Genomic DNA, 12,679 nt, shown 5'->3' on the forward strand with positions numbered 1-12,679 from the left:
CCTCTTCATGCCTGCTGGAGCCCGTGGGAATTGAGGCTGCCCCCTGGCCCAGGCCCCCAATTGGCCCAGCACTGAGGCATTTGTTAATGCAATTAGCAGGGCGGTCCATGCTGACGGGCTGAAGGCCAAGGTCTGACTCACACCTCCCCTTCCTCCCCTCCCTCCGCCAAACAGTAGAGGCCCGCTCCGCCTGCCAGACAGCGTCTGCAGAGAACGTGCGAGGGGCCAAGAACGGCATCTTTCTCTCATTAGAGGCTTTTATGTGAACACAACTGCTATTTTGGAGCTGGGCGCTTGGCCGGCCCTTGAGCCCCAGTGCTGTTTCTAGCCGTCGGAGATGCAGCCCCAGCACAGCTGTAGGGGGAGCAGGGTGAGTCCTTAAGGACCTGACTTCTCCCGTAGCCTGGGGCTCAGGGCTGAGGTTGGGGCCTCAGGACAGAAACCCTGGGCAGAGCTGGGATGTGGAAAGGACAAGGCCCTGGGTGGATTCTAAAGGTGTGTGGGGGCCAGAGAGGGATTTTCTTGGCCTTAGGGATCTCTGTCATCAGGGTCCCCTTACTGTGGAAACCAAAGGTCCAGGCTGGGAAGAAACAGCTCAGGACAACAGATGACCCCCTCCTCCCAGAAGTGAATTCCACTGGCAAACTGAGGTCTCTAGGTCAGTGTCGAAGGTAGGGCACCCAGGGAAGTACTGAGGTGGGTAGGAGACTACTGTCTGCAAAGCCCTGTGGGTGTGGAAGGGCATCGGCCCCGTCCTGAGGGAGGATGTGGGTCGCTCAGGGGGTAGGTTCTTAGTGTCCCACTGACACCAATTTTAGGAAAGATGGAGGTTTCATGGGGGAGCTGCTGAGCTTCAGGGGTGGGGGTGCTGGGCCCAGAGTCTGATCTCGAGCTGGGGTCATCTTCCGGACAAGAGGGGATGGCACTGGAGGCCTCAGAGGAGGGCACAGACACTTAAAGGGCCCACTCCAAAATCAGTGCCTTACCTAATGGGTTATAAGTGGAGGGAGGAGGTATCTCTGGGGCCCAGGAGAGACAGCTGATGACAAAAGACCTCCTTGTGGGCTGGGAGACTGGAGGTAGAGAGGGGACTGGCTGTACTGAATGCCGGGAAAGCAGCCTTGTCTCTGCACCACAGGGCTTGGTCCATCTTTCTAACCGGAGCCTGTATGGACATTGCCTTTCTCTGGGAAAAGGGTCATGGTAGCCTCTGCCATTGGGGTTATGGTAGGTGTTTTTTCTAAGCTTTGCAGTGCTGTCCAATAGAACTTTCTGTGATGATGGACATGTCCTATATCTTCCTGTTCATCATGGTAGCCATGAATCACATGTGGCTATTGAACCCTTGAAATGTGGCTAGTGCAACCGAGGAACTGAATTTTACATTTTATTTAACAGTAACTCATTTCATCGTAAATAGCCACATATAGATCATGGCTACAGCATTAGACTATTGGACAGCACAGCTTAGAGAGTAAAAAGTACTTCTACATCCATGATTTCTGTTGAGACTTACAACAACTCTTTGAGGCAGGAATGATCAGACCCACTTTATGGATGAGATAACTGAGGCACTGGTTGAGGCATCTCAATGAGATGAGATGTGCCCAAGGTCGCGCAGCTGGGATGTGGCTAAGCTGATGAAGTCAAACAAAATCCTGACTCCCGATGCCATGTTCTTTCTGCTACCAAGTAGCTGATCACAGAGACTCTGAGCGGATGGTAGGAGCAGCCCACATAGTGGGAGCTGAGCAGCCCGCACTGTGGGAGCTGTTTCCAGAATCTCCCCTAGGCCTGCCCATTCCAAGTTTGGGCTCCTCCCAAAGGTGGGGGTTTTGTGTGGAAAATCTGAGCAAACCTCTGCTTGACGGTTTTGGAGCAGAGTGATGGTAGAAGGGGCACAGCCAGGAGGCAGGGGGTTGGAGGAACAATGCCTCCTATTTCTTACTTTCAAAGCAATTTTGAGAGTTTTCTTTTTATTCCCCTCTCTTTTTGGCATCCTGCTAACTCACAGAGCTGAACTCCCAAAGCTGAAACTTTCCACATGCCCAGTCCTCAGTGAGGAAGAGAGTGCCAGGGGAGTGTGGAAAAGAAAGGGTTCAGGAGGAGCCCAAATTATGAATGGCTAAAGACTGGCATTGGCAAACGGGCACAGGGAAGCTGGTAACAGCATCACCTTCTGGTTGTCTGAGGATGCCAGCCTCCAAAAGGGAGAAGCCAGGGTGTGTCCTCTATGGCTCAACATGGACATCGTGACATCATGCTAGATAAGCCTTCACTAATAATCAATCCACGAAGATTCATTAAAGCCACATACCCCTTCCGGGGGTAATTCCTCAGCTATAAGGCATCGTCTTTGCTGTTGAGGTAAAATGGATGGGATGAGGCTCCAAGAGTAAAACACAAAAAACTTCCTGGCCTTCCACGTTTGGAAATTTTCTCTCTTAGAATTCCCATAGCATTGCATGGAACTGTCTCTCCTGGACTCTCAGCTTTTCCTTCTTTGCTTTATGCAACAGCCCCTGCCATCAGCCATTCTGAGATGGCTGATTTCTTTTCAGATACTTCAGTTTTGAAATCGGAGCTCATTTGACAGAGGAATGTTTTTGCTCCAGTCTCCTTTAAACAAAAGGACATATGACTACTATTGCCCCCTCCTTCCCAAAGGGTCCCAAACTTGCACCAGTAAAAGATCTGAAAACATCTTATGGATCAAAATATAGTAGCCAGCTTTCCATTTTGCCAAGTGAGGATGTTAGAGAAACAAACTACCATTTGCCATCATCTTTAATTAAAAAAGAACATTTTAACACCCAACAGGTAGAAAAGACAATCTCAAAATAAAAGACACTTTTTAAGTGGAAATAAATAGCATTATAGAAAACTTTTTATTTTTCTCATTTTATGACAGACTAGTAAAAATTGTCATAAGAATGTACCCTTTCATAGGCAGGCACTTGGAGCCACCATTTGAAGGTGGCTTTTGGGGGAATGGAGAGAGAAGAGAGGAGTTTCTTTTCCAATCCCATAATGCTGAAGTTCAGCTCAGAACAAAACACTTCACCACTTTAGTGAGGAAGTCTCTTCTTGCTGAGACTTGTGAAAACAACATAAGAGCGGATACAAATGAAATCAATGAGGGCTGGCTCAACCCCTCTGAAACCCCAAAACTTGCTGGAAAATCTTTCTTAGCAGATCTGGCCTCTGCACAGGTTTGTAAATGGTTGATCCAGAAAGGTTATCTTCCCAAGCAGGTTTTTCCACCAAAAAAAAATCTGGCTGGTTTGGAAACATTTTAGAATTTTTATTTACCATGATGTTACATGCATACTCGTATATAAATGCCATATTATAGTGCCCCCCAACCACCCATTTTCCATGAGCTGTTCATTGTACCCACCAAAGCTTGCCAACACTGGTCTGCACTGAGGACCTAACCCCCCACATGGCAAGGCGCTTCTGTGGTTATGAGAGCCCACCTCTGGGCAGAGCTTCTGCCATGCGGGGAAGACTCTTGTCTCTGTACCACGTGGCACCCAGTCTGACCAAGAGAAGGTGCTCACTAAATGTTTGTGGAAGGTATTAGCAAATAAGGCAGAACCAAAAGTAAGCAAGTCACCGTGAGGCACAGGGATTTGGGATCTTGGGTTTTAGTTTAGTTTAAGAGAATGGAAGATCTTATTGCTAAAGTCAAGGGTGGGCCATCCTCCGGGCCTAATAGGGGAAGGATGGAAGCTAGATTGGTTTTGAGGGCAAGGACCACCCACTGAGAAGAGGAAGCGACACCTAGACTGGGAGAAACGACATGACCTTCCTGTCACCCATGCCAGACTTTGAGTCTCTGTCAGCAGAGAGGTATGGGTTTGAGGGACTACAAGTGATACAGCACTTGTGGTCCACGTGGGAAACCATTCAGCCCTTCCCTTTCTACTTCCTGCCTAAAATAAGCCAGGGCGGAGATCTGGCCTGGGCACATCTCCTTCCCCAGTGTTTACTGGTCCTGGTTTGCCTGCAGGGCTTGTGTCTGGTGGTGGCGGTGGTGCCAGGGGCCTGGTGGGTAGTCAGGTGGGGGCTGCATCATCTGTGTCTGATTCCCTCGTGGACCTCGCATACTCTCCCATTCTGTCACCAGACCCCAGCCTCCCTGGGGCTCTAGCGCCTCCTGGAACATGCCATGTTCCTTTCAGCCTCCAGACCTTTGCACTTGTCTATGCCTCTGCCTGGAAGAGTCTGACTAGATGTCTGCCCATCCACCTCCTTTGTACCAGTCGCATCTCACTCTTCAGAGAGGCCTGCCCTGACCACCCCATCTGAAGTGCCTGGTGGGGCACGAACCAGTCCATCACATGTTTAATTGTCTTCACAGCCCACGATACTGCCTGAAGCAACATTATGCTGTTGTTTTCTTTGTTTCTTGGTCCTCCCCACTGGCCTGCAAGCTCCACCTGGGCAAAGACTTTGTCCCTCGTGCCTAGCACACCATAAGCGCTCAGCAAATATTTGTTGAATGAATGAGTGACAGATGGAAGAGACACTGGATTTAGAGGTCCAGCATGAGCCTGACCAAGCTCTCCTGGGTTCCTACCTGTCCCCCAGGGAAGGCCCTAGGAGAGGTGGGCAGGGCCCCACTCTCTAACGTGTGTTCCTGTCTATGATCTCCCTTGGCTGCTGGTCACTGGAGGTGGCTCCAGATTTTGCAAGGTGATGAAGTGCGGTGAAGAGAGCAGTCTTGGGCCCTGTGGCCAGTGCTGACTTGGCTGAAGAGGAGCAGATCCAGCCCCACTTTACCCCTAGGCTGAACCCAGAACCCAGGTGGCAAAATCCTTCTAGTTCCCAGTCAGGAGTTCCACCGCGTGCTAGGAAGGGTGGGAGCTTCAGAGCAGTTGTTCTGAGAAGAGGAAGAAGAGGAGAGATTGTCATGCTGAAGATGCCTTCGAGAGACCCTTAGAATCCCCTCAGCCTTCTCAGCCTACCCCTCATGTGGGTCATAAGGAAACTGAGGCTCACTGAGGTCAAGATCACACAGCTCGTGGAAGACAGAACCTCGCCCACTCAACAACTCAAACCCCCTGACTTTCAGGACAGTGTCAAGCCCTTTCCCATAAAAGAGACTCATTCATTCTTTCATTCATTCATTCATTCATTCATTCATTCATCATTGATAATCTATTCTGTGAGTCTCTAAGTCCTGGGGCTACAGGAGGGAATAAAACAAAACATCTGAATGTCTGCCCTCATGGGACTTCCAGTCTGGTAGAGAGACAGATGACAAAAAGCAAACTCTTAAGGGCATAACACAATATTAGGAGGTGCTGCTAGAAGTGGCGGTGTGAGCGGCTGCACACCTCTGGTCATTCAGTCTTTGATTGGTTGTCCCGAGATGACAGGCAAACGTCACCCTAAGGCCTGTAGGTGGAGGGGAGAGTGAATGGGCCCAGGGAGCCTCTGAAGCTTGCAGTTAGCTTCCTGCTTGAGTGAGGAAAGCCAAGCAGCACAAGGCAGGAGGCCCTCCTGACAGGTGGGAGTCTCCTGGCCGCTGCCTTCACCTCTCCCTGTTTCCCCAGCTGTGTGCCAGCCGCCGTGCCAGAACAGGGGCTCCTGCAGCCGGCCCCAGCTCTGCGTGTGCCGCTCTGGCTTCCGTGGAGCCCGCTGTGAGGAAGTCATCCCTGAGGAGGAATTTGACCCCCAGAACTCCAGGCCAGCACCCCGACGCTCAGCGGAGGGTTCACCCAACTTGCGTAGGAGCAGCACAGCCAGAGAAAGCACCGCGGCCAGAACACAGCCACTGGCACCGCAGCTGCCACCGACCAGGTAAGTCCCCTTCTCTCTCTGGAGGGGCTTCTTCCTTAGGACCGTTTGGTGAAGACTTGATGGAGAAGGCCGGAGTTGTTCTTCCTTCCACTCTCCCACTCTTGTCCCCTTTCCCTGCCCCTGCCAGAGATGTAAAGACCAGGAGAGCGAGTGTTGGGGTTGGCCCAGGCTTTGCCAGGCTGGGGTGGCCTGGGGAGGTTGGAGGTGGGATGTGAACTTTTTACCCTCCAGGTCCTGGGAGAAAAGCTTTGGAGGGCATGTCCCTGGGACCAGGCTTTCTTTTCTTTTCTTTTTAATTTTATTGGATAATATTGGGGAACAGTGTGTTTCTCCAGGGCCCAGCAGCTCCAAGTCGTTGTCCTTCAATCTAGTTGTGGAGGGCGCAGCTCAGCTCCAAGTCCAGTTGCCGTTTTCAATCTTTAGTTGTGGGAATTGAACCGGCAACCTTGTTGTTGACAGCCCGCGTTCTAATCAACTGAGCCAGGGGAGTCCAAACTGTGACCCGTGGGCCAACTGGGCCAACTGCGGTCCGCAATCCATTGTTAATTGGCCCGCAGCAAATTCCAAAAATATATTTAGTTTACTTAAATAAACCAGGTGAGGCAATACGTACTTCACCTCGAGTGAGTGGCCCGGCTGTTTGTGTATTTTACCGCATATGGCCCTTGGTGAAAAGGTTGAAAAAAGTTTGGACACCCCCGAACTGAGCCATCAGGCCGCCCCTCGCAGCTCATTGTCTTCAATCTGGTTGTGGAGGGCGCAGCTCAGCTCCAAGTCCAGTTGCCGTTTTCAATCTTTAGTGGTGGGAATTGAACCGGCAACCTTGTTGTTGAGAGCCCACGCTCTAATCAACTGAGCCATCCGGCCGACCCTCCGGAAGCTCAGTGGCAGCTCGTTGTCTTCAATCTAGTTGTGGAGGGCGCAGCTCACTGGCCCATGTAGGAATCGAACCAGCAACCCTGTTGTTCAGAGCTTGCGCTCTAACCAACTGAGCCATCTGGCCGCCCCAGGACCAGGCTTTCTTGTTTCCAATCCTGGCGTTGCCACTTCCCAGGTGGGTGCCCGGGGCTCTGATTCCTCGTCAGTAGGGTGAGGACAACGGTGATAACCTTCATCATGGGATTGTCGTAAGGACCAGGGTAGTTACCATAAGGAAAGTGCTTAGAACAGTGCCTGGTACATAGAAAACCCTTTATAAATGTCTCTTCCTTCTCTGCCTGTGGTCTCTGTGATGCAGGAAGGACTCCTCTGCCAGAAAAAAACCCCTTCGGTTTACTCACCACCCAGTGCTGACCTGTCTCCTTGGAGGGGAAGAGAAGGATGTAGGGGAAGGGAGTAGAATAAAAAGTGGGCAGAGGGAGTGTTCATGGGCAGGATTCCCTGGCTTGCTTGCCAACCAACCTGGCTCGACTTTTACTAGCTCAGGACAGGAAATCTGAACTTTGTAAACTGGTCTATTTCTAGGGGGTTATGTTTTCCTTTTGGTTTTTCAGGTTAATTTTTCCATTTACTTCCTACTTAGGAAGTTCTTTGTGAAATGTTGCAACCTTGGCTTGCTGAACTAAGGGGAAAAAGGATTTGCCCTCTCGGAGGCTGGGAGAAGCAGGGAGAGGAAGATGACCTCGGAGTCAGGTCCCCAGCCAGAAGGCTCAGGGGAGAAAAAAAAGGAGCTTGAGATTGTCCATCAACTCTGAAGTGGCGGGGTGGGCTGACCAGGGTCTTGGTAAGGTAGGTTCCAGGGCCCTAACACCCAAGCAGGTAGTTTCCAAAAATAGCCAGGAGCAGGAAGAGCTAAAGGATGATCTCAGATCAAGGCCTAGGGAGCTCCAAGATCAAAACCAGAAGAGCCAAACCTTTCAGCCAAGGCCCTGGGATGCTGGGGCAGAGAGAGGGACAGAGCCAAGTGGCCAGGTGGACAACACAGGGGCAGGTGAAAGGCCTGGGATTGGCTGTGAGCAGGTGGGCAGGGCCTGAGCCTTGTTCTGATTGGTCCTGACTGCATTCCAAGGTGGGTGGGCATGGTATGAAGGCATCTGAAAGAGCCCCAGAGGTGCCCGTTCCAGGACGCGCCAGGTGCAGGGTGGAAGCAGAGTCCTTCCATCTGGGCTTTCCCCTTGCAAGCTCTCTTTTGGGCTTGTGTGATTCATTCATTTTCTGATACACTGATCTCCTGTGTATGTGCATGCGTGTGAGTGTTGGGGGGTGGTGGGTCATTCTGCTCTCAAACCCTTGAGTCACAGGATGCTTGACATCCCCTGCCCTATCTTCCCGGCCCGTCCTACTCCTCACATTCTCCAAAGCCCACTCCCACTTCCTCCAAAAAGCCCGAGTCCTAATCACGTCGACCCAGCTATCTGACCCTTGCAGCACACACGTGGCACACGTCCCTGGGGGTCTGTGCCCTGCGTCTGCAGTCAGACTGTGTGCCTGTGCCCTGGAAGGTGGTGACTGTCCCACACTCTGTATTTCCCCACAGCTCCTCCCACGGTCCTAGCTTATAGAAAGCACCTGGTCTGCATTTGCACTCTGTCACTTGGTCCATACTGACGAGTTGGCATTGAACTCTCACCTTGTACCTGGAACCGAGGGCATGGCCCCCAGTTCTACTCAGAGTGCAGGAGGAGGTGAGGCTCCCTGTGTCACTAGCACTTTTTACTCTGCCTTCGGGTGGTCTGTTTATTTGCTCGCTGGACCAGGAGCTCCAGAGAGCAGGGACTGTGTCCTACTCATTCATGAAACTGGCCCTAGTATCTAACAGTGCCTGGCCCACCGTGGGTGCTCAATCAACAGGAGTCGTGAATAAATGAATGAGGCTTGATGCTGGGGAGAGGAGGAGGCTGGGAGGGAAGGAGGATGAGCTGTGGGAGCCTTTGATCTCCCAGCAAAGGTTTCACGTGTGCCTGAGGCACCGGAGAGGAAGGCCCGGGGTGAGGTCTCTGGCCCACAGCGGGGCCATCCTCTTTGCGCTTCACGGGCTTCCTGGCCAAGGGCTACTGTGATGTTTTTAATGAGCTGGAGCCTCCAGGCCAGCCCAGTCTCTCTCTGCCCTAAGACCTCAATGCCATGAAATCTGGAAAAGTCCGAGTGGTCCACTGTCGGCCCAGCTGTGTTTTGCTTTGGGAGGCCAAATCTCACTTGCCTGGTGGTGTCAGACATTTCCTGTGAGCTTAGCCAGGTTTCCCAAGCAGCTGCTGGCCCTCCTCCTGATGGCAACTTGGACAGGCCCTTGGTGTCCAGCTAGAGGGGGTGACATGACTCAGGGACATTCTAGAAGTGAGAGGGGAGTGCAGAATGTCCAGGGAGGGGAGACGCTGCAGGGATTGGTGATGGCCAGAGGCCGTCTGTAGAACTAGACAGAGGCCAAGAGACTGATGTCCCAGAAGGAGGAGCCAGGAGAGCTTCCGGCAGCAGGCAGGACGCCCTACAGAGAGCCAGACATGGATTGATGTTGTACAGCTGCATCCTGGGCTGACTACAGGGGCCTGGAGAGTCCTTTTGAGCCCCTGGTCTAGGTTTGTTCCCCAAGGCTGGGCAGAAGGCCTCCGCACCTGGAAGCAAGAGCCAGGCAGCTGGGGAAGGGCTTTGAGAGATTGGGGAAGCTTGTGGCAAGAACCACCTGGGACCAGCAGGCCTTGGAACCACAGTGCTTTACACAGCGCTTCTCAATCTGCAATGTGCATGTGAATGATCTGGGACCTTCACATGCAGCTTCTGATGCCGCAGGTCTGGGCTGAGCGTCAGGTCTCAGGACAGGTCTGGAGGACAGTGTTGAGCAGGGCAAGCGGGGGTGGCAGGGAGGTGTCTGGGCAGCTGTGGACCCCATGGTGGTGGTTCTCAGTCGGCTGCTCCCCCAGAAGGCAGCTGGACTCAGCCTTCTTTTTCCTGATTCAGTCTCTCTCTCTTCTTTCTGGTTCACCTCCTCTCTGTGGACCTCACCTTTTTATCCCCTGTGTTCGTTTTGTATGGCTGCCGTAACAGATTGCCACAAATTTAGCAGCTTAAAATAATGCAAATGTATTATCCTACAGTTCTAAAGGTCAAACCTCACACATGGGCCCCAGCAGGCTAAAGTCAAAGTGTCCTGGAGGCTCTAGGGGAGACTCTGTTTCCTTGCTCATTCAAATGTTGGCAGGATTCAGTTTCTTGCAGTTGTAGGACTCAGGTCCCCGTTTCCTTGCTGGTTGTCACCTCAGGGTCATTCATGGCATCTAGAAGCCCTTCACATTCCTTGGCTTGTGAACACCTTCCTATCTTCAAAGCCAGCAACTCTTCATGTTTTGAATCTTCCCTCTTCCTCCTCCTTCTCCTGAGTCTCTCTCACTGACTCTTCTGCCTTCTTCCACGTCTAAGGGCCTATGTGATTACATTGGGCCCACACGAATCATCCCTATTTTAAGGCCAGCTGGTTAGCAACCTTCATTTCCTTTTGCTGTTTAATGTAACATGTTCAAAGGCATAACACCAGGGGACAAAGATCGTGGGGGCCAACCACACCACACATCACAGCCCATTCCAGCTGGCACCCTCCATCTGAAGTGTAACAACTCCCCTTGTCAAGGGCTTGTCACGGGGAGGCCCTACACGATCGGGCCCAAAAAACTTCTCTGACATCTCTGACGTCAACTCTCACAAATCACTCCTCTCACTCATCCTGCTTCTGCCATACCAGCCAACTGGTGTTTCCCCAAACATGCCAGAGACGCTTTGCCCAGGAGAATTATGGTCATTTCCTAGGGCTGTCATAATGAATTACCACACCCTGAGTGGCTTAAAACACCAGAAATTTATTCTCTCACAGTTCAGCAGGCCAGAAGTCCAAAATCAAAGGGCTGGTAGGGTTGTTTCTTCCAGAGGTTAGAGGGTGAATCTGTTCCATGCCTCTCTCTGGTGGCTCCTTGCAATCCTTGGTGTCCTTTAGCTTGTAGCTGCGTCACCCTAAGCTCTTCCTCCGTTGTCACCTGGCCTTCCTCTCTCTCTCTCTCTCTCTGGTGTCTTTCTTATAAGGGCACCAGTCATTGGATTTAGGGTCCACCCTAATCCAGTATGACCTTCTCTAAAGCTAACTAATTACATCTGCAAAGACCCTAATTCCAAATAAGATCCCATTCGCAGGTCGGGGGGTAGGACTTCAACACATCTTTTTGGGAGACAAAGTTCAACCCACATCAAACACCCTTCCCACACACTCCCCTCCTTTAGGTCTTTCCTTTTCAGTGGGGCCCTCCATGTTTACTCAGTTTAAAACTGTACCTCCCAAACACTCCCTCCCCTCCACCAAGCTATTTTTCTCCATAGCATAATGTCTTATATATTTGACTTATTTCTTTGATTTATTGTGTTTCTTACCCCAGTAAAATGGCAGGTCCAGGAGGACAGGGGTTTTATCTGTTTTCTTTGCTGATGCATCTTCAGCACCTCAAATACGACTGGCCTAGAGTCAAGCTGAGAAAAATATGTGCTGAGTGAACAGGTTTGGCTGTCTACCCGCACTATCTTGTTTAATTCTCACAACTCCCTGCAGTGGGTTCCCAAGGTCACCATTCTATTGATGAAGCACAGAGAGGTGAAGTTACTTGTCCCCACTCCCACAGCCCAGCCTGGGACCCAGGCCTGTGCCGAGCTTTTGTCTGTGGGGACAGGGTCATCAGTGCAACTCCTGCCAAAAGTCCAGCCTTGGGGTTGAGTGCTGGGCCGCTGAGCACGTGTGTCATGTGTGCCTGTATGTGAGTAGTCGCAGGACTGGCTGCTTCAGAGGAGGACCCGACATTGCTCCGCCCCCACCCTGACATGTGACCTTTAATCTGCTATTGCTGAGACTGAGTCCATAGGTTTCCCCTGGGAGTGCTGCCTCCCTTCACCACAGCTTTGCCCAGGCCTCCTGTGGGATGAGTGGGAGAGATTGTCCCCAAGGGTGGCCTCTGCCAGTGTGAGGTGTTGCTGGCATCAATCACTGATCTACCTCTCAGTAGATCACTGTACCTGGAGCCGCTGCAGGGGAGACCCAGGCATCCTTTCCTGATCGAATGGCAAGGAATAGTCCCAGGAGATTGACGACCCAGAATCAGAAACTAGGTCCCTGGGAAGAAGGCAGCTGGACATAGAAGGGACACTGAGAAGGTGCAAGGAGGCAACCCCAGTGTGTGTGTCAGAGGGCATTGGGCTTTGGAGTCAGGCAGAATTTCAACCCTGGTCCAAAATCAAAGAAATACCCCAGCCCACTGTCAGAACTGCTGAATGACAATAATACCTGCACAAACTAGTTATGCCCGTCACATCACCTCACTGAAATCGGTTTCTTGACTCTGAAGTGTAAAAACCGACACCATCTCATAGGGCAGTTGAGAGAATTCACTGAAATGATGCAGATAGAGTGCTTGCTAGGGTACACAGTAGGTCTAATACATGTGAAATCTCTTACCCTACCTGTCTATTCCCATGTGTGTGACAGGTTTTTCTCGCCGCGATGTCTGGGCTTACAGATGGGGAAACTGAGGCAGGACAAAGGTTGGCAGCTAGGCTGTGGGTCTATCCTGGGAACCCACGAGCTCCTGACTCTGGAAGGCTTGCTGGGCCCTCTGAACCTGGCTCCTGCTCCAGACACCTTCCACCTACCCCCTTTTTCTGCTCTGGGCTTCTGCTTGCTCCTTTGGGCAACATGACCCCGCGTTTGCTCTCCCTCCTCCTTACTCACGTCCCTTGGACCCAAGACCATTCTCCAGTATCCCCCTGGGACATGATGAGAGACCAACTCATGCTAAGAGAACCTGGAGAAGTTTTTGTGAAACTTCTAGCATGAGTCCCTTGCCCTCCCTCTAGGCCTCAGTTTCCCCATTTATAGATCAGAGGGATAGAATGGATCTTCTCTGAG

At 51.6% G+C, this 12,679-nt stretch overlaps 1 protein-coding gene across 3 annotated transcripts in view; it reads left to right on the top strand.

Moving 5' to 3' along the window:
• The window catches only part of LTBP2 (latent transforming growth factor beta binding protein 2), a 95,918-nt gene that overhangs the window by 16,321 nt on the left and 66,918 nt on the right, over window positions 1-12,679 (top strand). For all 3 annotated transcript variants that reach the window (XM_033108394.1, XM_033108393.1, XM_033108392.1), the window contains exon 3: window positions 5,565-5,811. In XM_033108394.1, the coding sequence (XP_032964285.1) occupies window positions 5,565-5,811 (247 nt within the window). The remainder of the gene's footprint in view (window positions 1-5,564; window positions 5,812-12,679) is intronic.

This window comes from Rhinolophus ferrumequinum, chromosome 6 (assembly GCF_004115265.2).
Source record: "Rhinolophus ferrumequinum isolate MPI-CBG mRhiFer1 chromosome 6, mRhiFer1_v1.p, whole genome shotgun sequence".
NCBI lineage: Eukaryota > Metazoa > Chordata > Mammalia > Chiroptera > Rhinolophidae > Rhinolophus > Rhinolophus ferrumequinum.